The sequence below is a fragment of the Mustela putorius genome, unplaced genomic scaffold (assembly GCF_011764305.1).
Source record: "Mustela putorius furo isolate JIRA1106 unplaced genomic scaffold, ASM1176430v1.1 tig00000738_pilon_pilon_pilon, whole genome shotgun sequence".
Taxonomy (NCBI): Eukaryota; Metazoa; Chordata; class Mammalia; order Carnivora; family Mustelidae; genus Mustela; species Mustela putorius.
In genome coordinates, this window is record NW_025421463.1 from 11954478 (window position 1) to 11980796 (window position 26319).

The 26319-nt window shown below is 39.4% G+C and overlaps 1 protein-coding gene across 1 annotated transcript in view; it reads left to right on the top strand.

Moving 5' to 3' along the window:
- The first annotated feature begins 5083 nt into the window (after positions 1-5083).
- The window catches only part of CRY1 (cryptochrome circadian regulator 1), an 83376-nt gene continuing 62140 nt past the window's right edge, over positions 5084-26319 (top strand). The window contains exon 1 of the mRNA XM_004743077.3: positions 5084-5241. Within this exon, the coding sequence (XP_004743134.1) occupies positions 5084-5241 (158 nt within the window). The remainder of the gene's footprint in view (positions 5242-26319) is intronic.

The following is a 26319-nucleotide window of genomic DNA, read 5'->3' on the forward strand; positions in this document are numbered from 1 at the left end:
TCACATACAGTGGGAGAGGGAGAAGCAGACTTCCTGTTGAGCAGGGAGTCCAACTCTGGCTCCATCCCAGGACCTGAGCCGAAGGCAGATGCTTAACTGACTGAGCCACCCAGGTGCCCCAGGTTATAACCTTTCATGACATTTTGTGTAATACTGTCCCCTCTCCCAAAACCCCTTAGATGGTTTTCTATTTCAGCTAACCTTTGCAGTCCCCTGAGGAAGAAGGAACATGTAAAAAAATCTAGCTGTTCTCTTAGCCAGTTAGGAGGCTTGGCAGGGCTTTCCAGGCCCTCTCTGACCAGTGGCATCCTTCATAGGCTTTTGTTCTGGGCCCCAGTAAAATGATACGGGAACTCCATGAGGGTCAGCCTCCAGATCTCAAATGGGAAGTTGGCATAAATGTCTTCTACTCTCTGAACACCCTAAGCTCATCTAGGAATCTGGAACTAATCCTAGACAAGGATAGGTGAAATACTATCTTCTTGTTTCAGAAAGATCAGTGCATATCTGTCTAATTTTCCTTATACCCATAGCCCATGTCAGCTTAAAGAATTTTTGTATTAGTGTTGGGGAGAGAGGAGGGGAACAACAAATTCTTCCTGATTTACATCTTTATCTAACTAAGCCCTTGAATTTAGAACAAAAACACTGGACTACCTTTGTCCTCAACTTCTGCCCCTCTGAGGCAACAGGGGACTCACATCCAATGATCGGAATGGGAATGATCACAGGACAAAAAAAGATCTGTGGCGTAGAAATGTTGGCTGATATTTCACAATATCATGTTGCCACATTTGTAACTATTTACACTTTCTAAATGCATTTGGGCAACAAAAAGGGGGTAAGACCAACCAAGAAAACTGTTCACAGGTACATCTGTGTGTGGACTCAATTGGTCAACAGATTGTATCAGTCAGTGTCCAATGAGGAGACAAAAACCACACAGTAAATCCAACAAGGAATGTTTCATTAAAAATTTATTAATTATCACTGGGAATTTATAATTAATGATAATGGGGCAGGGAGGGGACCATGATGAATACCCCAGGCCTGAGGGAGAGTACCTAAAGAAGGACAAATTTGGAAGAGTGTCAGGGGTCTTTTCCAAGGGTGGGATTCAGACCTCATTGGAGAGGTGTGGTTGTAACTGAATGAGCTGAACATATACTCTACTCCTTCATTATTTGTGTTTTGGGAACATATCCTCAGATCACCTCTGCCAGATGGGGTCATGAGAGACTACAAGTCTTCACTTTAGAGGCTTACACACTTTTGTCAAGTGTGCTCATGAAATTGAAGAGGTATTGATCCAACATTGTTGGCGGTTAAAAAGTCTAACAGGACTCTTGGTAGGTGTTTTTGAATCTGTGTCAGGTTGTGCTCATAGAGGTCTAGCATTTTTACATAGTAGAAAAAGCTTAGAAATCATCTGGTCCAATCTGCTGGTTTTATAGATTAATTAATCAGTCTAAGAAAGCATAAGTGACTAGTTTGAGATCACCAACTAATTACTGGCTAGCTGAGGTAATTACCTAGTCTCTTCTTCTTAATCCCATACTCTTTCTACCCCATGATATTGGAGCCAACCAGAACTTCACACATTTCTGACAATGCTCTACCCCTTTAAACATAAATACTCACTCTGAAAAAGAAGGGGAGTGGTGATATCAATGAGGGATAATATACATAAACAAGGAGTTTGGATTCTGAAACAGTCTTGGTTTTTCATCTTGTTTAACTAGTTGTTTGTATTTCTGAGCTTTAGTGTCTTCATCAGGAAAGCAGGCATAAATTAATAAATAATAATAATAAGTTGCCTCAGAAGATTATTATGAGGGCTAATAATAACCCAATGTGCGTGGCACATAGTAGGTGCTCAATAAATCACAGTAGTTATAAAATGGTTACTCCTTCCCTGTAATCGCTACATTAAAGTAACCACCTGTGTGTCATAAAAACCCTTAGTCTTTGAGGAATGCACAGTTGACGGTACTGACATTTTTAAAATCAATCAGTACTTTTCTGTACTGAAAAGTTACACACACACCCACACACAGCTGCCTGTTAAAAAAAAATCCGTCTTTATTAAATGAACAATTGGCAAACATAAGTCCATTCTACACAAATCGATATTCTCTCTCCATTCTAATTTCATCTGATTGCTTGAAAACAATTCTTATGTCTTTAGGCATAATCTACTTACTTTAAAACTGCCTAAAATGAAACACAAAACACTGTATTTTAAAAAATACAAGAGACCCTGGAGAACGAGGCAATCCAAGTGAGGGCACAGCTCTGTGTGCACATCCTATGCATAGAGGATGGATCCTTCAGAGTAGTAATCACCCAAGGCTCATCTCCACTGATAAAAATAACAAATATTTAATACTTTATAGTGAACAAAGGGTTTCGTATATATAACTTTAAATGCTCTTAAAAAATCAAGGAAGGGATGCTATGCCTTTTTTATGACCATAGAAGCAGGGTTAGAGAAGACTATCCAGATATTGGCTCACTAGATGATTGAATTTACAGTATTGTTGTATTAGTTTGCTAGAGCTGCTATAACAAAGTACCACAAAATGAGTGACTTAGAACAACGGGAATTTATTCTCTCATCATTCTGGAGGCTGGAAATCTGAAATCAAAGTGTTGGGAGGGTCATGCCCCCTCTGAAGGTGCTAGGGAAGGATCTGTTCCAGGTCACTCTCCTAGGTTTGAATTGTTCTTGGCTTATGGTAGCATGATACCAATCTTCACATAGCATTCTCTTTGTCTGTGAGTCTGTCTCTGTGTCCAAATTTCTAAATTTGTAAGTACACTAGTCATATTGGATTAGGGCCCACCCTAATGACATCATCTTAACTCGATCATCTGCAAAGACCTTATTTCCAAGTAAGGGCACATTCACAGGTACTGGGGGTTATATGAATTTTAGAAGGACACAACTCAACCCGTAACAATTGCCATAACTTCCCTCCTTTTAACCTTGGTGGCAGAGAGCATTCATTCATTCACTAATTCTTTCAATGAACATTGCAATGCATATGCGTCAGGCTCTAAACTGGGTATTGATGATTCAGAAAACAAGCTGGACAGCCACCCTGTCCTTGAGAGGAAATCAGAGACACATTATTATGATAATAAACACCATTATTGAACACCCACTTCACTCTAGGAATCAAAGTAGGTACTTTTCATTTAATCTTCACCACATTATGTTAATGTTTCAGAGACACACCTGGAGAGAGGGGTGTACGTCCTAAATCTGCTCTGGATGACAGGGGTATTTTCACAAATTAGGTAGCACGTTCATCTGAGTCTAAAAGGATGTATAGAAATATACTAGGTAGCTCAAAGGTTGCTATGGTGAATAGCACATTCCAAAGAAGAACGTTTTATAAAGGAAAAAAAATAGCATGTTTGAAGGTTAAGAGATGTAAATTCCACCGGGGCTGAGATTTTTGTCTATTTCTCTCCTGTGCCTCGAGCACTTTGAGCAGTGCCTGGCTCATTCGGTAATCGCTTAATCAATAAAAGGGCATCACACATGTCGAAAGGAATGACCTGGCCTGATGCTTCACTGTCGCTCTGCCACACTAAGGATGAGAAATCCCGGCTGACAGCTTGAAGATACATACATAGAATTAAGGAATTCCAGGTGCCTGGCACCTGCCATGCCCTTATCCCTACTCCCCAGAGCGCGTCGGAGGGAGCCACACCACGAGGGCCGGAAGAATGGCGGGGGCCGGGGGGAGCGCGAGCTCCACACACTCCAAAGTCGGGCTCTTTAGCCAAAGCTGCACTTCAGCACAGGGCTGGACTTGAAGTCTGAGGAGCTTTCTTCTCTCCTTTCAACCCATCCCGCGCTCATTCCCCGCCGAACTCCCTCGCCGACTACTGGATGGCACCCGGCTGCATCCAGGCCTTCCCGGAACGCCACAGGAGGAATCCCAGAGCGCGCTCCAGATCGCCGGCCGCGCGCTCCAGCCCGCCGGCCGCGCGCTCCAGCCCGCCGGCCGCGCGCTCCAGCCCGCCGGCCGCTCCTTCCTTCCCTCAGGAACGCAGCGAGAGCGCACGCGCGCCATCTCAGCCGAGCGCGCGCCCGCGAGCTCCCTGCAGCCCCGTGCTCATCCGGGTCTCAGAAAGCCTCAGCCAATAGGGGATGCTCACGGCCTCCAGAGGCGGGGCTAAGGCCTCCCTCACATGGGGCCTGCGGTCACCGGGCGAGCTTGTAGGCGACCAGTCGGCAAAGAAAAAAGGCAGAGGAAGGGAGTGTAGAGTCTTAGCGAGGGTCGACGGCTTTGAGACCAAGCAGCTGCCGCCCCCTAAGAGCGACTGCCTAGCGAGCGGATTCCTCAGTCAGAGACGCTGTAGTAAACACACTTCAGAAACGTGAGGTGCCGGGGGTCACGTGGGGAGCGCGCGCTCCAATGAGGACCCGGGGGCGGGGCCGAGGCAGCTGACGCGGCGGTGGCCGTGGAGTCACCCGGGCAGCCTCGGGACCGGTCACCGGCCGGCAACCGTCCAGCGGCCTCGACCACAGCCTCCGTGCTCACTGCTCTTCCCCGGCCCGAGAGACAGCGTGGCCGACTGTGGCTGGATCCCCTCTCATCCCTCTCGGTGGCTCGCCTCAGGCGGCCCGTTTTCGCCTCCGGGGCTGCCTCGGTGGGGCGAGGTTTCCGTGACGAACCTCCTGGGGCTGCCGGGGCCGGTCGGGGCCGTCGTGGCGGCCCGGGCTCGTGGAACGTACTCACTCCCCGGGCTCCGAGGCCCTCGGAGCGATGCGCCTCGTGCCGGCGGTTGCTGCGGGCGCCGGCTCCTAAAGGGCGTCACACCCGGACTCCGCTGACGGCAGCCTCCATTCATCTCCCAGCCGCGAGTCCCGCGCCCCTTCCTCCTCCGGCCCCCTCCTCGGATTCATTTTTTCCTTTTTTCCCCCGTCCGCCGCCCTCTCCCCTCTCCTTGGGTGTGGCGGCTCCCCTGGAAGCAGAGGTGTCGGCTATGAGCCGGCCCTTCCTTCCTTGAATTTCTCGGTGGGGGAACTGGGCGAGGACACGCCGGCCGCCGCCGCGCCCCCGGGATGGGGGTGAACGCCGTGCACTGGTTCCGAAAGGGGCTCCGGCTTCACGACAACCCCGCCCTGAAGGAGTGCATTCAGGGCGCCAACACCATCCGCTGCGTCTACATCCTCGACCCCTGGTTCGCCGGCTCCTCCAATGTGGGCATCAACAGGTGGCGGTAAGTCGGGAGTCCCGTGGGAAATGGGGATTTCGGGGCTGCATGAATCAGGACTTGACCTGCAGTCGGCGAATCCGAGAACTCAGACCTGGGACCGCGGTACTCGAGCCATTTTCAGAATTAGAGGTGCCTTGAATAGGAAACGGAATTGATTTAATAGTTCTCTGGCCCGCGAGTCCCGGCAGCCTGGACCACGTCGGCCTTCGTGTGTGAGGTACGTGCCTCTGCGCTAGTGGGAACTCTTCCCCTGCGTTCGTGGGGAATTCTTAGCGGTGGAGTGAAACACCCTCCCGGTTCTCAGTGCCCGGTGGATGGGTTGATTTTTCTTGGCCTCTTTGTGGCGTTGGAAAGGATCGCGGCTTTGCGTGTTTACGTTTGTGTGTGTCTAGGTAACTCCCAGTGTGCAGAAAACCTTTCATTCAGTACAGGCGCCTCCACATCCACTTTTCTTCCACCTCGGGGTTGCCTAGGAAAAGCAAGTGAAACATCTGTTTTCTCTTTGCTCAGCTCTTCCTCTCAACTCCTCCTTGTGGCTGACTAGAGAAAATACAGTTTTTCTTTCTAGGCAAAGTATAAAGCCTTCTAGGGATCAGAGCACTGAAAAAAATTTTGGAGAAGCTTTATGATCTTTTCCTGAAATCCCAGGCTAGATGATTATTAGGCCCCCTGGTGGAAATGAAAGCATTTGTTTAACAGATAGCTTATTGAGCACTGCTGTATACCAGGCACTGCTTTTAACACCAGAGATAGCGCAGTGAATGAAACAAAAATTCTTAGCCTTTTCCAGCAACATGTTCCAGAAAGTCAGATATATAGGAGTTGCTGGTGATAAAAGGTGTAGAGAAATACAGAGCAGCGATAGGGGATATAGAATACAATACAGTGGAGGTGGGATTATCCTTGCAGTTTTTGTTTTGTTTAATTTTTAAAGATTTTTATTTGAGAGAGTGAGAGTGAGCGAGCAGGAGCCTGGGGCAGGAGCAGAGAGAGAAGCAGACTCCCCACTGAGCAGGGAGCCCAACTTGGGGCTCCATACCAGGACCCCAAGATCATGACCTGAGCTGAATGCAGCTCAACAGACTGAGCCACCTAGGTGCCCCTCCTTGCAGTTTTAAATATGGTGATTGGGGAAAACTCAGAGAAGGTAGCAGTTGAACAAACTGATGAAACAGGTAATGGATTGCGGATACCTTAGGGAAAAGGCATTTCAGGCTGGGGGAACAGTGAGGGAAAAGGCAGGGAAGTGGAAATGAGTTTAACCTTTGGAAGAAACAGCAAAAGTAATATAAAAGGAGCAAAATAGTGGTGATAGTAGGTGAGGCCAGAGATACAACAGGGCCAGACTGAAAAGAGATAAATATAAGGCAGTTGTCAAGATCTGGGCTTTTATTCAGAGCAAAGATGGAATGATTGCAGGATTATAAGCAGAGGAGTGGTGTAATCTCTGATCACAGTTCTGGATTGGGAGGAGAAGGTGGACAAGAAAGAGGAGGCTGTTGCATTCTTCCAGGTGAGAGATGGTAGTGGCTTGTACCACAGTGATAGTGGTGGATGTAGTGAGAAATAGTAAATTCTGAGTATATTTTGAAGGAAGAATCCATAATGTTGGGTTCCTGGGTGGCTCAGGTTAAACGACTGCCTTCGGCTCAGGTCATGATCTTGGAGTCCTAGGATCCAGTCCCGCATCATCATCAGGCTTCCTGCTCAGCAGGGAGTCTGCCTCTCCCTCTGACCCTACCCCCTCTCGTGTGGTCTCTTTTGGCAGATTGTATATGTGTATTAGAGAAAGAGAAGGAATTATGAATTATTTCAGAATTGTTGGTTTGGGGAACTAGGCTAAAGCTGCACATGGCAAAGAAAGTGAAGTCATTTGCAGAAGCCAATGAGAGGGTGATTGGGATTCTCTTTTGGACTCATTGAGTTTGAAATGTTTATTGTACATTCAAGTAGAGATGGCTGTTTGACAGTTGGATATATCAGGAGTTCAGGAGAGAGCTCCCGATAGGAGGTATAAATTGGAGAGTCATCAGTTTGTAGATAATATTTAAAGCCATTTATTCATTCATCCTTTCGTTGAACAAATATTTGTCATGCATCTACTACATGCCAGGCATTGTTTTAGGTTCAGGACATTCAGCATTAACAAAAATAGCTAAAAAAAAAATCCCTATCCTGTTAAATTTTAGTGGAGTCATGAGACTTTGTGAGAACATAAGGAAGTGGGTGTAGATAGAAAACAGAGCAGGTCCAAGGACAGTTATTATTACTATATTATTTTAGGATATACTAGGATACTCTAATGTGTAGAAATTGTGGAGCTGTGGAAGAATTAGCACAGGAGATTGAGAAGGAGTATCTAGTAATATGAGAAGAAAACCCAGAAGAATATGGCGTCTTAGAGGCCAAGTAAAGAAAGTATTTCCAAGAGTGTGCTTTATCTATGTCAGGTGTTGCTGATAGGTCAAGTGAGATGAGGACTAAAAATTAAGAATCTTATTTAGGATTTTGAGGTCATTTATAGTCTTGACTGGAGTGGTTTTGGTAGTGTCAGAGGCGGAGCCTTTCTGGAATGGCGAAGAGGCTGAGAGGAGAGAATTTGGGGGACAACTTCTACAGATAGCTCTTTTAGGGAGTTTTGATAGAAGGGGATCAGAAAAATGATGAGGGGCCTGGATTGGAATGTGAACTCAAGAGAGGATTTTTTTTTTCAAGATTGGCAAGATTACAGAATGTTTGTATGTTGATAGGAATGATACAGCAACTGTATATTGAAAGCACTCAGCAGAATTGATGTCATTAACATTGATTCTGGGAAAAGATAAATGTAATATATTTTAATGTATTAATAAATATCCTAAAATAATATAGTAATAATAACTTTTTCATAAAACTGTTAAAGAGGATTAGGTTAGGTAACAAATGTAAAATGCTTAAAATATGACTGTTAAGTGTTTTTTTTATTTGCTACCAAATTGAAAACCCTAGGTGAATAATATCTAATTACATGTTTGTGGTCAGTTTCTTCTAGAGTATTTGATACATTTATAAAATCTAGACTATAAGCTTCTGTAGGATAGGGGTTATATGATATCTTTATATACCCAGCAGCTCACATTGTCAAATGAGTGAAATAAAGCTTGTAGGCACAGTAGGAGTAATCCCATATTTTCCTTTTTTTAATTCCCATATTTTCCTTTTTAAAATATTATTTTTAACTACTAAGCATTGCCCTCTCTGAAAGATGGATAAAGATGTCAATAATAAATAGAGAGACTTTTTTCTTTTACTAAAGACTAAGTTATAAAAATTATTTAGTCTGTTTTTATAGCACTGAATTCCATGCTTTTTATATAGTTGTAGATCAGTTGCTGTTCATTGTATGAGATGACATCCAGAAGAAGTTATTTTATACTTAAAAAACTTTATTCATTTCCTTATTGACCATAGGATAATGTGCAGTCTCCTTAGTTGGCATTCAGGCTATCTTGTGGATTTCTACCTTCTTACCTTCATGCCATTTCCTTTAGTTAACAGAATTTCCTAGATTTTTGGATTAGATTTAACGAAGTTTATTTTACCTAAGTAAATTAACAAAACTACCTTACCTTTTTTTTGTTTTTTGCTTTTGTTTTTTTTAAGTAGGCTCCATGCCGAGCATGAAGCACAGTGCAGGGCTTGAGCTCACAACCCTGAGATCAAGATCTGAGCTGAGATCAAGAGTCAGACACCCAACCAACTGAGCCACCCAGGCACTCCCCAAAATTACCTTTCAACACTGCCATCATTTCATTTAAAAAGGATGCTTTAACATTTAAAAAAAGAAATTCCGAAGGACATTTTTGGAGAATAAAGGACAGTCCTTTGACATGAATAAATTAAGCTTTATGAAAATTCACTTTGCCTTATCAGTGAAAGTATTGTCTTGAAGATGTCACATTTGGGATTGAATGATTCAAAATGTTTCAGTTCTGGCTCAGTTGGTAGAGCATGCCACTCTGATCTCAAGGTTGTGAGTTCAAGCCCCACTTTGGGGGTGGAGCCTACTTAAGAAAGAAATTTCATTTCTATCCCTTACTTATCTATTATTAAAATTATACCACACAAAAACTTATATATGAATGTTAATAGGACTATTCTTTTAATAATTTACTGTTATTCATAATAGTGAAAGGGTAGAAACAACCCGAATGGCCATCTACTGATGAATGGTTAAAATATGTTATATCCATACAATGGAGTAATATTCAATCATAAAAAGAAATGAAGTACTGATACAACATGGATTAACTTAAAAACATGCTATTTGAAGAAGCCAGTCTCAAAATTTCACAGATGATTTGATTATATTTCTATGAAATGTCTAGAATAGGCAAATATGTAGAGACAGAAAGTAGATTGGTGGCTTCTTAGGGCTGACTGGGTAGTTAGGAGGTGGTAGCTAAGGGGCATAGGGTTTCTTTTTGAGGTGATGAAACTGTTCTAGAAGGTGATGGTTGTACAACTCTTTGAATAGACTAAAAAAAAGAATTCTACAGTTAAAAATCTACCCACCCCTTTAAGGTCCAGTCCACATGCTGCCTTTTCCATAATAAATTTTTTATCATGTTGTCTGGATTTCATAGTCTTGTGAACTCTTACGTCATTTTTTGGTATTGCTTCCTATATCACCGTTAAATACCATTAAAAAGAAGTAAATATTTCTTTAATTTGTAAATATTGATATAGTCCTTGTATATTCATTTCTCCTTCATTTAACAGATTGCAATTCTTTTTCCTGAAGAGAAGGTACCATTTCATTCAAACACAAATTTATTTTTCGTTCATATTTTTGGCAGGCACTATTTTGTTACTGGAGATACAACAGTGAATAAGAGAAGGCCCCTCCCCTTGAGATCCTTCTAGTCTAGGAGGACAAACAGGCAATAAAACAAATAGAATATGTCAGGTGGTGGTAAGTATAATGAAGGGAAATAAAGCAGAGTGTGAGAACAGAGACCTAAAGAAAGAGAGGTGACAAGGCTGTACAGATATTTGGGGAAAGAGCTCTCTCTGTGTTAACAGTGTCCTGTGCAAGTAGATATTTGATAAATATTCTTAAAATTTTTTTTGTTAAGTCTAGCATTTAGGAATGTGATAGTTACTTCATTTAACTTTGATGCTAATGTGTATCTTAAACTCGTAATTTAGAGAAATAATTTTTAGTGAAGAAATTATTTTTGACATTTAAACTTCAATGTGTTTAAAACACAGTTGACATTATCACATGTAGATTCTCTTAATTTTTAGTAACCAAATCTATAAATGTACCTACATCCTTACCCATTCTTTCCTTCTATAGTCTGATTTCAGTGGAAGAGATATTGCTTTCCTTATTCAAAACCAGTGTTTTCAGCTATACCCCATTTTAAACTCATGTTTTTAACAGCTTTATTGGGGTATAGTTGACAAAAATTGTATATATTCAAGGTGTGCTGCATGATGTTTTCTCACACACACACACAGTCACTCTCATTTTGATGATTTATTCTCTTATCCTTTCTTTAACCTCTTTTTGGTTTATTCCAGTCAGCACTTAAACATGCACAAGTCCCAGTTCTATAAGAACAAGAAAACCAACAGGGGAAGAAAACCTACCCTTGAGTATGTTCTTCTCCTGTAACTCTGTTTCTCAATTTATTTATATAGCCAGACTTAATGAATAAGATGTCTAATATTGGCTGATTTCATTTTTTAATCTTCTACTTACCCTTCTTCAATCCACTCCTAGTCTGGGTTCCACTGCATCTACTTCACCAAGGCAGTATTCATCCAAAGGATACTTTTAAATTTTTCATTCCTTGACTTTTTACCATGTTTGACACTTTTAACCATACTTTCCTCTTCTTCCCCTTGCATTGGTTAGAGGGCCCTCCTCTTGTTTTTGTTTTTTTGTTTGTTTTTTTTTTCTGCCAAGCTATTAGTGTTCTTCCTTTACTTCTCTTTTTCTGTTCAGCTCTTAAATGCCCCTCACGTCTCTGATCACCCTTTTTTTCATTTTACATAATTCCTAGGCAGTCTTATCTCTTCAGAAAGTCAGTTAGCATCTGTTTGCTCAGAATTCAAATCAGCATTTTCAGCTCATATCTCTCTCCTGATCCCCAGATATGCATCCATTATATATAGATTCCCTGTCTATTTGAATGTATTATAGGGTCACCTGGGTGGCTCAGTCATTAAGTGACTGCCATTGGCTCATGATTCCAGGGTCCTGGGATCCCACATCAGGCTCCCTGTTCAGTGGGGAGCCTGCTTCTGCTCCTACTTCTCCTGCCTATGTTTCCTCTCTCACTGTGTCTCTCTCTGTCAAATAGTTAAATAAAAATCTTTTTAAAATGTGTGTATTATATTACCTTAAACTCACCTTGTTCAAAACAGAGATCATTGGGGCACCTAGGTGGCTAAGTTGGTTAAGTATCTGAGTCTTTTGGCTCAGGTCATGATCTCAGGGTTGTGAGTTGAAGCCCTGTGTCAGGCCCCATGCTGGGTGTGGAGGAGATTTTATTCTCTCCCTCCTCCTCTGGCCCACCCCCAACCCCCTCTCTAAAAAAATTAAAAACCACAAAGATCATCTTCTCTGTTATCTCTATCTCAACAACAAAGGACTTTTCCTGTGTGTCCTATCTTCATAAATAATAACACCATTTGACCAGTTGCTCAATTATATATTCATTTAACAAATGCTGAGTTTATACTGTGTGCCAACCACTTTGTTAATTTCTATGGCTAAATGGAAGTCAGATAATTTCTCTGCCCTCAGAAGGTTTACAGTATAAAGAGGGATTTATTCAGAAAAAAATAACCACAGAAGTATATTCTTCTGTCTCCACTGTCAGTTTAGCCCATACCACCATCCTTTTGGCTAGATTATTTGAGTAGTTTATGAACCATTGTCCCCCTTGCCCTTCTCTAATTCATTCTGTATACAGCAACCAGAGTGATCCCTTGAAATTGCTTATCTGTTCATGTCCTTTACTCTTTTAAATCCTTCACTGACATTTGTTTTTCTTGGGTTAAAGTTCAAAAGCTGTAGCATAGTTTAAAATCCATGTGTAATCTAGTCCTTTGCTTCTTTTTCTAGCCTTAGAGGATTTCTTCACTGAGGCATATGAACTGAGGCTTGAAGTATGAGATGAATCTTAATAAACACAGAATAGAGGGAAGGAATTCCATCGAGGATGAGGGGCGAAAGTTTTCAGGCTAAGGAAATACCATGAGGGAAGGCACAGTATTCTGATACTGGTATAGATGTTGGTGTAACTGAGTAATATGGCGCGTGAAAAGACAAGAGGTATTGTTTAGTACTCTGGATGGTTTTGCCCGACTCAAACAGGCTTAAGCAGAAAGAGAGTTTATTGGTAAATATAATTGACCAGTCCAAGGGAACGTGGCTCCAGACAGGAGTTAGTGCTGGAGCTCAGAAGATGTTACCAGGATCAAATTTCCCTCTTTGCATCTCCAAACTTCACTCATTCTGGGTTGGCATCTCGGGCTTTCCTCTGGTGGTGAAATATAACAATGGTAGTTAAGGTAGTAAAAAGCATATGCCTCTGCCCCAGAAGTCTCAGCAAAAGTCTGTGGTACTTCAGTGGCTCTGTTTGGACCAATTTATGAACCAGTCATTGTGAGCATCAATGTGAGCTGTTGTTGTGTGCCTCATGGGTGGAATCAACTCATTTGGACTGAAGTAACTGAAATAGAATGAGTAGAAAGTAGGTAGATGCCCTAAGAGAGCAGATGCCTATTATGTAAGAACTCAGATCAGAAGATGGGCCCAAGTCAGAAAAACTTGGACTCCTGTTTGAGGAAGTATGCTTTGGCAGTTGAGTGAATGATAGAGGAAAGAGATAGTAGAGCAGTATGGAGGCTTTATCAATAGTCCACTGAAAGATAATATAGGCCTTAATTAGGGAAAAGTCTGTGAGGAAGGGGAACATGCAAGAGAGTGATTATAAAGGTGCACCGGACAGTTTAGGTGACTGTCAAAAAGGCAGTTTCAGAGAGGCAGTAGAGTGCAAGATTCACATGCTTTGTGCCTCTTTGACAATTAGCTATTAAGTTAGGGAACACAGGAATATACCATATTTAGATGAGGAAAGAATGAGTTTTGTCCAGGTCATTGCTGAATCTGAGGTACTGCAAAGATATCAACATGGGAAATGGAGAAAATAGAAGTTCAAGTTTAGGGATTATAGACATTAGAACTGGAGATGGGAATATATATAATTAATAGGTGAAGCACGACTGGTGATACTGGGTAGCGTAAGATGCATCAAAATCTTGGTGGTTACTATATTTAAGATGAATAGAAACTGGTGAAGAGGACTGAAGAGAGGTAGAAAGAAGAGCCAGGTGAGTATCATGGAAACCAAAAGTGGCAAGAATTTTTCTTCATTGTGCTGAAGATGGCAGATTAGGATGAATTCTGACAGTTATGTGGGAAGAATACTCAGTGACTTGGAAACAGATGGAAGAAATGACTGCATGTCATGAATGCTGAGTGGTAGACCCTCTGGGATATAAAGGTCCCTCCAGCAATTACATTATTCTAATTTAGGGATGTGTTCTTTTGTTCTTGATTGACTAGACTGCTTTACAACTCTGTAGCAAAGTGTAGATAAAAGTTGTGGTGCTGGACAGTCAGAATGGCTAAAATTAACAACTCAGGTGAGGATTTGGAGAAAGAAGAACCCTCTTACACTGTTGGTGGAAATGCAGACTGGTACAACTCCTCTGGAAAACAGTATGGAAGTTCCTCAAAGAGTTAAAAATAGAGCTACTGTACAACCCAGCAATTGCACGACTAGGTATTTATCCAAAGGATACAAACATAGTGATTCAAAGGGACACATGCACCCCTATATTCATAGCAGCAATGTCCATAATAACCAAAATATGGAAAGAACCCAGATGTCCATCAATAGATGAGTGGATAAAGAAGATGTGGTGTATATATACAATGGAATATTATGCAGCCATTCAAAAACCAAAATTTTGACATTTGCAATGACGTGGATGGAACACATACACATATACACACAGTGGAATATTACTCAGCCATCAAAAAGAATGAAATCTTGCCATTTGCAATGATGTGGATGGAACTAGAGGGTATGATGCTAAGCAAAATAAGTCAGAGAAAGAAAAATATGATTCCATTCTTATGTGGAATTTAAGAAACAAAACTGGTGAACATAGGGGAAGGGGAGGAAGAATAAAATCAGATGAAATCAGAGAGAGACACAAACCATAAGAAACTCAGAACTATAGGAAACGAAATGTGGTTTGTTAGAGGGGAGTTAGGTGGGGGGGTGGGGTAATTGGTGATGGGCATTAAGGAAGGCGCTTGATAACTTGGGTGTTATATGCAAGTGATGAATCACTAAATTCTACCTCTGGGGGAAGGAAATTTACGGTGCTGGGAAAATTGAACAACTACATGAAGAGGAATGAAACTGGACTACTTTTGTACACTATGCACAAAAATAAACTCAAAATGGATTTAAGACCTAACTGTGAGTGAAACTGTAAGATAACCTGGCAACAGACAGTAATTTCTTTGACATCAGCAATAGAAACATTTTTCTAAATGTGTCTTCAGGCAGGAGAAAAAAAGCAAAATTAAACTATTGGGACTACACCAAAATAAAAAGCTTTTTGTGGGGCACCTGGGTGATTCAGTGGGTTAAACCTCTGCCTTTGACTCAAGTCATGATCTCAGGGTCCTGGGATTGAGTCCTGCATTGGGCTCTCTGCTCAGGGAGCCTACTTCCCCCTCTCCCTCTGCCTGTCTCTCTGCCTACTTGTGATCTCTCTCTCTCTCTTTCTCTCTCTCTCTGCCAAATACATAAATAAAATCTTTTAAAAAGGATAAAAATAAAAAATAAAAAGCTTTTGCACGGTGATGGAAACTATAAGCAAAACAAAAAGGCAGTTTGTGAAAGAAGATATTTGCAGGTGATATATCTGATAAAGAGTTAATATCCAAAATATATGAAGAATTTGCACACTCGACACTCAACAAACAATTCAATTAAAAAAAATGGTCAGAGGACCTGAATAGGCAGTTTTCTAAAGACATACAGATGGCCAACAGGTACATGAGAAGATGCTCAACATCACTCATCATCAGGGAAATGCAAATCAAAACCACAATGTGATAACACCTCACACCTGTCAGAAAGTCTAAAATTCAAAACACAAGAAGCAAGTGTTGGTGACGGTGTGGAGAGAAAGGAACCCTTGTGCACTATTGGTTGGAATGCAAATTGGTGCAGCCACTGTGGAAAACAGTATGGAGATTCTTCAAAAACTATATGATCCAGTAATTCCACTACTGGTTATTTACCCAAAGAAAATGAAAACATTCATTCAGGGAGATGTGTGTACCTCTGTGTTTGTTGCAGGATTATTTGCAGTAGCCAAGACATGAAGCAACCCATGTGTCCATTGATAAGATAAATGGATAAAAGAGATGTGGTACACACACACAGACACACACGCACAGTGGAATTTTACTCAGCCATAAAAAATAATGAAATCTTGCCATTTGTAACAATATGGATGGACCTAGAAAGTATAATGCTAAGTGAAATAAGTCAGTCAGAGGCAGAAAAATACCATACGATTTTACTCATATGTGGAATTTAAGAAATGAACAAAGGAAAAAGAGTCCAACAAAAAAAGTAGACTTGTGTGCCTGGGTGGCTCAGTTGGTTGAGCAGCTGCTTTTGGCTCAGTTCATGGTCCGAGAGTCTCAGGATTGAGTCCCACATCAGCCTCCCAGCTCCGCAGGGAGTCCGCTTCTTCCTCTGACCTTCTTCCCACGTATGCTCTCCCTCTCTCTGAAATAAATAAATAAAATCTCAAAAAAAACCACCCCAAAACAGACTCAGTTACAGAGAACAAATTGTTGCTTGCCAGAGGGAGGTGGGTGTAGAGGTGGGTGAAATAGACAAAGGGAATTAAGAGTACACTTATGTTCATGAGCACTGAGAAATTTATAGGATTGTTGAATCATTACATTGTACACCTGAAACTGATATAACACTGTATGTTTAATTAGACTTGAAATAATTTTTTTTAAAGTTTAGATTTTAAAAACTGGTGACAGAACAAATGTTTCCTGTCCATACCAATGTAAATTATTCCTGTTCATGTCATGCAAATGAATTTTGTAGCATGAGCATTGTAAAACTCTGTATGTCCAATTCTTATTTGAACCAATTTTAACATTTTACTGGTTCCTTTATTATAATGAATTAAATAAAATCTCTGCCATATATGCATTTAATATTTTTATGAGAATCATGGTTTTACTGTTTTAGAAATTATACTTTAATTGTTATAAAAGTCTTTGGTAAGCTTTGAATGAGTAGCTTCAATGACATTTTAAGATCAGAAATCAGATTATATAGGGGGTTACTGATTTTGTGAGTGTCACTGGTGTGGAAGAGGAGGGCAGTGATTGAGGGATTGGTGAAGAGAGTTTTTATGGGAGAGGTGAGACATAAGTTGGTTGCACAGATTCCGAACTGGCTGAAGAAAGTGGATTTTGGGCACATCACCAGACTTACAGTCAAGACAGGATAATAAATAGGAAATATATCCAATGTAGAGTTCTTTGAATGACAGACTAAAGTGAGTTTAAAATATCTGGCTCTCTAGATTCTAATCCCTACTCTCCTACTGGGTAGCAGTGGTACTGGTTTTGGGTAGGTCACTTACCCTTCATTTTATTCATTTAGGAAACATTCATTAAGAGCCTGTTTTACGGGGTGCCTGGGTGGCTCAGTGGGTTAAAGCCTCTGCCTTCGGCTCAGGTCATGGTCTCAGGGTCCTGGGATCGAGCCCCACATCGGGCTCTCTGCTCGACAGAGAGCCTGCTTCCTCCTCTCTCTGCATGCCTCTCTGCCTACTTGTGATCTCTGTCAAATAAATAAAATCTTAAAAAAAAAAAAAGAGCCTGTTTTACAGGGCACTGGGGATACAAAGATGAAAGTCAAGGTTGAAGCTTTCATACCATTAAAGGACAAATGATTAGAATATAGAATGTTAAATAGGACCTCTGTAGAAATATCCAAATCTTGGGAGCACAGAGAAGAGACAGCCCTGAGGGAAGGAGAAGGAAGAATTAGGAGTAGAGTGATTAGTGTGTGTATTGGGGGAGAGGAGGTGGGAGGAAGGAGAGTATGAAATACTGGTTTGAGAGAAGAGAAGTTCTGGAGATTCTTGAGTCAGTGTCCTAATATGAAAAGGGAAGTACCAAAAAAACCTCTAATATCTGATACATTGGCAAATAGTTCTCTAGAAAAAGCATGCATAAAAAAAAAGAACATATACATAAATGTATGTTAATTTGGCAGCTTTTGATGTAAGGCGAAATTCCAGATCTCAGTTCTCCTACTCAATTCTTTTTTTCGTTTTTTCTTTCTTTCTTCTTTCTTTTCTTTTCTTTCTTTCTTTCTGCCATGAAACAACAAAATTTTATTCTTTCATAGTTCTGGAGGCCAGAAGTTCGTTCAAGTCCAAGATGTAGGCACGGTTGGTTCCTTCTGAAGGAGAATTTGTTCCATGCTTCTTTCCTGGTTTCTGGTGATGGCCAGTCTCCTATTCACTTCTTTATCCATATTTATTCCCTAGGTGATCTCGTTACAAACTTGAATACCTCATGATTTCCTATCATGCATTTCCTGCCCTGACCTCTGTCTTGAGCTCCAGGCCCACATATCCAGTGTTTTTATTGGATTCCAAATAAGTGTCTTCAGCTTGGTTTTGCCTCCATCTTCCCCACCTATCATGGTTTCTCAGTATCACAATAAATGGCAACATTCACCTTGGTGGTCTGCAGAATCATCGAGCCATCTTTTATTTCATTTCTTTTTTCCTCACAACCTCATGTCTAGTCCTTCAGCAGTTATTAGGCTTTTCCTTAAAGATAACTTTCATATCCTTTCAAATCTCACCCTTCCATTATGATCATACTATCCAAGTCACCAATATTTTTTTCAATATTTATTTACAATAGCCTCCTAACTCTCTACTTCCATTTTTATATCTGCCTTCCTGGTCTGTTCCATGTAGAAGCCAGAGGAATATTTTAAAAACCTTAATCAGATCAGGTCATTTCTATGCTCAGAATCTTCCCCTGGCTTCCAAGGTGTTTTCATTTTCTGCTTCTTCACCTGGAATATTATCTCAAACCCTATTAGCGGGGCTCATTCCTAAAGTAGGTCTCTCAGAGAGACCTTTTCTGACCATCCTATACTTCTGACCAAGTAATTTCCCCTACTGTATACCTCCCACTTTTCTCTATCTCCTTGCCCTGTTTTAATGGCATCTCTATCACTACCTAAAATTATGTATTTTTTGATTTACTTCTTTACTGTCTTGCTCCTTCAGCAAATTTCACAAAAGAGGGATTGATTCATTGTTGCTTCCTTGTTATTTGTTATTGGTTCTTCAGCCCTATAGTGGTGGTTCTCATTGGTTGGTCCAGAGATGCTTATGGGTTCCTGAAACTTTTTAGTTAAGCCCAAACTGTCTTGGTTCATACTAGTGCTAAGACATTATTTGACTTTTTAACTGCCACTCATTTGTGTATACAGTGAGTTTTCCAGATGCTGATAAGTAATGACATTATTGCTGTGATGGCTAATGGAATGCATGCAGGTATAGTCTTGCATTTTAAAATTTGCTTAGTTTCAGTTTCTCACATTAATGTTGGTAGATATTACCTATAAGACATAGCTCTTTGGGGCTATTCAGTAATTTTTAAGAATGTAAAAGGTCCTGCAACCAAAAATTAATATAGGTATTCAACATGTACCTGTAGGTTAAGTGTATAAATGAATATTGTTCTGCTGATTTCATTGATGGAGTTTCATGTTGGCTTTCATGGGTAAATTACCCATAGTCTGATACTGCCTGTTATTTTTTTTTAAGTTGATTAAAACCTTAAAGATCCTTGTGAAGCAGACTTGAGTACAACATTTCCTTAGTACATTTTTTTCTTATGATTTATTATAAGTAATTTCATAGTAAATTAGAAACTTTTTTAGTGATTCGCCTTTTATTGAGCCATTTTGAAGCATCCAGTTTAGTTTTCAATAAAACAGCTTTTGTAAAAAAATTGAAGTATACTTAACATAGTGTTACATTAGTTTCAGGTGTGCAACATAGTGATTGGACAAAAAACTGCTTTCATTTTACACTCATTTAATCAGTACATATAAAATGTAATTATGTGAGTACAGTTCAGTTTAACCGATATAAGCAGGTTTGACTCTTGATATGCCTAGAATTTTAACTGAAGCAGGAATCAGGTGTGCTGGAAAGTGATAGCTTGCTTTTTTCAACCTGAAATTCATCTTGGCTATCAGTGTTTGTCTTTGTTTTACAGAGGATTTGGAGAGATTGTATGGTTTCTGTGGTAGTAATAGGAAATATAATTATTAGTACTATAAAAGATGTAACTACAGGTTTTTAAGATTTGACATTTTCTTTTAAGATTTGACATTTTAAAACTCTCACATATATTTGTTTCAGATTGCTTATTTGTTTTAATTGGAAATTAGGGTTTCCTAGAGATGAAAGAAGGAAAATTGCTATTTTTTTTTTTTAAAGATTTTATTTATTTGACAGACAGAGTTCACAAGTAGGCAGAGAGAGAGGAGGAAGCAGGCTCTCTGCTGGGCAGAGAGCCCGATGCGGGACTCGATCCCAGAACCCTGAGATCATGACCTGAGCCAAAGGCAGTGGCTTAACCCATTGAGCCACCCAGGCACTCCCTCCCACCCCTTTTTTTTTTAGAAGTTTTTAATTTAAATTCCACTTAGTTAACACAGTATAATATAGTTTCATGTGTACAGTGTAGCAGTTCAGCACTTCATGCAACACCCAGTGCACATCACAGTAAGTGTACTTTTTAATCACCATCACCTGTTTAACCCATCCTTCTCCCTCCCCCACCTCTCCTCGAGTAACTACCAGTTTGTTCTCTATATTTAAGAGTCTGGGGATCCCTGGGTGGCTCAGTGGGTTAAGCTTCTGCCTTCAGCTCAGGTCATGGTCTTAAGGTCTTGGGATCAAGCCCCGCATTAGGCTCTCTGCTCAGTGGGGAGCCTGCTTCCCCTGCCCTCTCTGCCTGCCTCTCTGCCTACTTGTGATCTTTTTCTGTCAAATAAATAAATAAAATCTTAAAAAAAAAAAAAGAGTCTGTTTCTTGGTTTACCTCTCTCTCTCTCTTTTCCTCTTTGTTCATTTGTTTTGTTTCTTAAATTGCACTTACACCTATAAGTGAAATTGTGTGGTATTTGTCTTTCTGTGACTGATTTATTTCACTTAGCATAATACTATCTGGTTCCATCCATGTAATTACAGATGACAAGATTTCATTATTTTTTAATGGCTATATTTTTATGGTAATATTTCATTTTATACACATACATACACCCCCCCCCACATATTCCTTATCCATTCATCAGTCAACAAATATACATTTGGGTTGTTTCCATAATTTGGCTATTGTAGATAATGCTGTTATAAATGTAAACATCAGGTACCTGTATCCCTTTGAATAGTGTTTTTGTATTCTTTGCTTGATTTATTTTTAGTTAACTTTTGTATAAAATGTGTGCTGTGTGTCAAGGCTCATTTTGCTACATACGGATCTCAAGGGATTTCAGCACCATTTATTGAAAAGACTATCCTTTCTCCATTGAATTGCTCTTGCACCTTTGTCAAAAGGCAGTGTGTGTACGTGTACTCATATATATGTGAATTTATTTGTGGTCTCTCTTTTCTATTCCATTGATTTATGTCTCTGTTCTTTCACCAACACTGTACTGTCTTGAAATCAGGTAGTGTGAGTTCTCCAACTTTGTTGTTTTTTCAGAATTGTTTTATCTGTTCTTGTTTCTTGGTCTTTTCATTTAAGTTTCACAATTAATTTGTCAATATTTACAAAAGATCCTCCTAGGATTTTGATTTAAATTACATCGAATTTATAGCTCAGTTTGAAAAAATTGACAACAATATTGAGTCTTCCAATTCATGAACATAATGTATCTCACCATCTATTTAGGTCTTTGATTTTTAAAATATGGTTTATAGTTTCAGCTTGCAGAGCCTAGGAATTGTTTTGAGGCTCTCTGGTGTGTGTGTGTGTGTGTGTTTTTTTTTAATTAACATATAATGTATTATTTGCTTCAGGGTTACAGGTCTGTGAATCCTCAGTCTTAATACAATTCACAGCACCCACCATAACACATACCTTCCCCAATGTCCATCATCTATCCACCCCCCAGCAACCCTCAGTTTGTTTGAAGCTCTTTTGAGATAGTATGTGTTATGCTTAACTCCAGTCTGAGACCTTTTAAATTTTTCCCTAGAAACTATACTTTAAGCTAAACCATTGCATTTAATCTGCTTCGCTTTACTTGAGGGTATTGATGTGTGTGTGTTTGTATGTGTGTTTTGCCGAAAGAATAGCTCCATTAGATTATACCTTTTGCTTTAGAGCTGAGTTCTGCACTGTGTTAACTTGTGTTAAAGTTCTGCAATAGGGTTCTTTCCATGTTGACTGAGAATTACTCTTTTCTCATGGGGGCATATTCTCAGATTTCCAGTGTGAAGCTTTTATAGCATGGGACTCTGGAGCTATAATTTGAAAATGAAAGTCTTTCATGGTTATTTGAATCTTTAAAAAAGTTAGTCACCTTTATTTCCCCAGGGGCATTTATGTCTCCTCAGGCTAAAAATGATAAGGGTTCCTGTGAATTTTGGCCCTGTTATTGGTAGTTGGTGGAAATGGGACTAGTGAATTATTAGAGTTTCACCCTGGGATTTTTGTGTACCTTTTCAGGATCTTAACCATTTTTTATTTTATTTTCAGTTCTGCTGAGACTTTGTTGATAGAAGTAAACAGCTCTATCGAGTTATAGTTAGGACCACTGAATTTTTCCATTGGTATTTTGTCCCAGTAGTCTAGAAGGGACCAAAATGTCAAGCCCTGATAATTCTTCCCTCTTCTGCAGAATTCCTGCAGTTCTGCAGTAGTTAATAGGAATTTCTTCTAGTCCCAGTAGTTGTGTGTATTTCTTTACAACACTGATGCCAATAAAATGTTATTTCTATGACTGCTAGTGGCTTAATTATTAAGTGATGTGCCTTAATGACATGTTACAGTTTCTTGAATAGGGCCAAAATGATCATTTTTTTAAAAAGATTTTATTTTTTGTTTATTTGACAGAGAGATCACAAGTAGGCAGAGAGGCAGACAGAGAGAGAGGAAGAAGCGGGCTTCCTGCTGAGCAGAGAGCCCGATGTCGGGCTCAATCCCAGGACCCTGAGATCATGACCTGAGCTGAAGGCAGAGGCTTAACCCACAGAGCCACCCAGGCTATCCCAAAATGATCATTTTCAATGTTGAAGATATATAACAGGATTTCTAAAGATTAAACTATAGTACAGCTGGCTTTGATAGTAAACTTTGAATCTTTTCTAGCACTTGCTGATTTTGCTCATTTGTTTAGAGAAAGAAATTAACAACATAGTAGTAGCCACATTAACAGAAAGTGTGTATGTTTTGTATAGCAATAGAATTTGAAGAAATACCTTCTGAGTCCAAATGCAACTAAAAAATGAATTAGGAATCCATTTGTCATTGTTTCTCAAATTGAAGCATTCAACTGTCAGCTTTTTGTGGGGATTCATTGAATTGTTTTCTGAATGCTTAAAGAAGTTACCCATCACTTAAGTAAGGTAAGGAGACCTTGATAAAGTATTGCAAACAATAGCATCCCTCTTAGTGGTAAGAAACTATTATTATTGCTATTATTAATTGGGAGTCTTTAAACTTTGAATAAATTTTCTCTGAGTTTACCTGAAATTAGTGATATGTGTGTGTGTATATATATATATATATATATATATATATATATATATATATATATGCCGAGTTGTCATGAAAGCTATGGATGTGAATAATTTAATAAAAAGTGATAAAAAAAGGGGCACCTGGTTGGCTCAGTGGGTTAAAGCCTCTGCCTTCAGCTCAGGTCATGATCTCAGGGTCCTGGGATTGAGCCCCACATCAGGCTCTCTGCTCAGCAGGGAGCCTGCTTCCCTTCCTTTCTCTCTGACTGCTTCTCTGCCTACTTGTGATCTGTCTGTCAAATAAGTGAATAAAATCTTTAAAAAAAAAAAAAAGTGATAAAAATTAAAAGGTCCTGGTTTGTGTTCAGACAGACCTGGGTTTAACTCCTGACTTCATTTATGTTAACAATCTGTGTAACTTGGGTAGGGTATTTAACTTTTATGAGATTATTTCTTAATATTTTATATGGAGATAAAACTAACCATCTCATGGCGTTCTTTGAGGATTAAATTAGGTAAAGTAAAATACTTAGCACTATGTCTAGGGAATTATACTCAGTGAAAAGAAGTATTATTTAAATATGTAGGGACATCTGGGTGGCTCAGTCGGTTAAGCATCTGCCTTTGTGGCTCAGGTCATGGTTCCAGGGTCCTGGGATGGAGTACCACCCCTGCTCAGCTGGGAGCCTGCTTCTCCCTCTCCCTATACCTTTCCCCACTGCTCATGTGCTCACTCTCTCTCTCTCAAGTTAATAAAATCTTAAAAAAATAAATATTGTAAATGCATGTAATATTAGTAGTACTTTGTTCTTGTATATCACATGTAATAAAAGATGGAGTTTAGACCTAGTAACTCTGATCCAGATTAAACTTGATCTCATATTGTCTTTGGTCTGCATGATACCAACCTATTTATAACACAGTATTTATTAAAAACATATTTTATTTATAGACCAAGATTGGGTAAACTAATGGATTCCTCTGATATCTCTTGATAAGCTTGTAGTTAATAAAGCCTCCAGGTCTTATAGTCTGATTTGCTGCAAGGCTCTGTTTACTTGTTGAGGATATTTCTGAACCTAATTATAGGCCCTTACCTCTGTAGATTCATCCTGTTTTCAACCCAGTATTCATCTATTTGGTATACTTCTGAATTCCATCATGTAAATTCATTGTTATTTCTGTCAGACATATATTGTCTACTAATTTGATATATATTTTATGTCAATATCTAAATTAGAGAATCTAATCGGTTGCTTTGGAAGTCATCTAGTCCATTTTTTCAAATTATAATTCATACCTCATTTTTTATTATGAAATTAATTTTGTGGGTTGTAGTCTACACTAGAAGTAATGATAGAGAATAGAAAATATCAGGGGGTGCTATGTTGTAAGGGTGAGTTACTTTATGAAACTCGTTTTAGTTACACTAACACATACAGGATTAGTTGTTCTTAATCATGTTTATTATTGTGGATCACTGTTAAAAAGTTGGAAAGTCACTGATTTAGACTACTTACCAGTTGGAGAAAATGGTCCAGTGAGATTAATTGACTTCTCCTCAGCCACATCTGTGCTGATAATGTCCTAACATAAAGCATGATTATTACATTCAAAATCCTTCCAGCTTCTTTACATAATTTAAAATAATGATGAAGTTGTCAAGAGATATATGAATACAGACCACTTCATGGTATTTCATATTAGTGTCCTCACTTCAGCTTAACATTAAGTCATTCAAAAGTACTCTATTGAACATAGTTCATATAATTAAGAATCTTATCAGTCAATTTAGAATTTTTAGTCTTGTCCACAAAAACCATTATTAACTTTGTCGTATATCTATCAGAGTAATAATTCTGTCAGGGAATGAAGAGGTTATCTTGATATGAAGTTATCAATGATTGTATTTTTGTTTGTAGAACAGGCTTTGTTTTCTAGGTCTTTCTAAACTTTATGTTTAAGTAACCCTTTCTGTTATTTTCCAGGGGTGAATAATCAAACTTACTAGCTTATACTTAAGGAATCTTCCCTATGCATACATACCTTTGAAAAAAAAATTAGAGTTGGGGTGTCTGGCTAGCTCAGTTGGTGAAATGTATGACTATTGATCTTGGGATTGTGGGTTTAAGACTCAGGTTGGGTGTAGAGATTACTCAAAAATAAAATATTTAAAACAATTAAGTAAGAAAGTCAATCAGTCAATCAATCAGGTTTATTTTCTCAACTCTGGTCCTCAGACTCTTTTCTCAATTTGAGCTTCTTCATTATGTCTTTGCTGTTATATTACTTTTGCCAGGATTTATCTCTTAGATTTCTGCTTTCTCTTTAGATTTGTACATTCCTATATAGTCTTTTTGGGGTATATGTGTATGTGTGTATTTAGTAGGGGCTTGTGAAATAGGACATTCTGCTTTTTCTCTGTCATCTATTACTATTATTATCCTGAGTATAGACTTCAGCTCATTAGTTTTCTTGTCATGAGTGTGATTTTTAAAAAAGGATTGTGTTGTCATCTTTAGCGTTTTTTTCCCTTAATTTTTGGCTTTAACATTCTTTGTAAACATAACTTTGTAATTCTTTATACTTGCCCTTTTTTTGGGAAGCGTCTTTCTTAATATCATTTTCAGTCTTGCCCATTCAGTTCAGATTTTTTGGGTCTTGTCTACAAAAGGATCACTAAGTATTGCCCAGTACTTCCTACAGTATATTATGGTGTTTATATAACTATTTACCGTGCTATATTATAAACACTTGGAGAGCACCTAATTCCTTGATTCTAAGTATGTATTTGAGTTGGATGAGGAAATTCATAAATATCAGTGGTTTGCACATTTCTGTAGTTTGAAGGGTTGGAAGTAGAACCCACAACGTCTATTACTAAACATGTATTCCTCCTAAAATAGGAATAACTTGGTATCTGTGTGGAAAAAAATAAATCTGGGTCCCTACTTTGAACCAAACCATAAAAATCAATTGTAGATTGAATATGAAAGGTATATCAATGATGCTTTTATTTTTATTTTTATTAAATTTTATTTATTTATTTGACAGAGATCACAGGTAGGCAGAGAGGCAGGCAGAGAGAGAGGAAGGGAAGCAGGCTCCCTGCTGAGCAGAGAGCCCGATGTGGGATTCCATTCCAGGACCCTTGGATCTTGACCC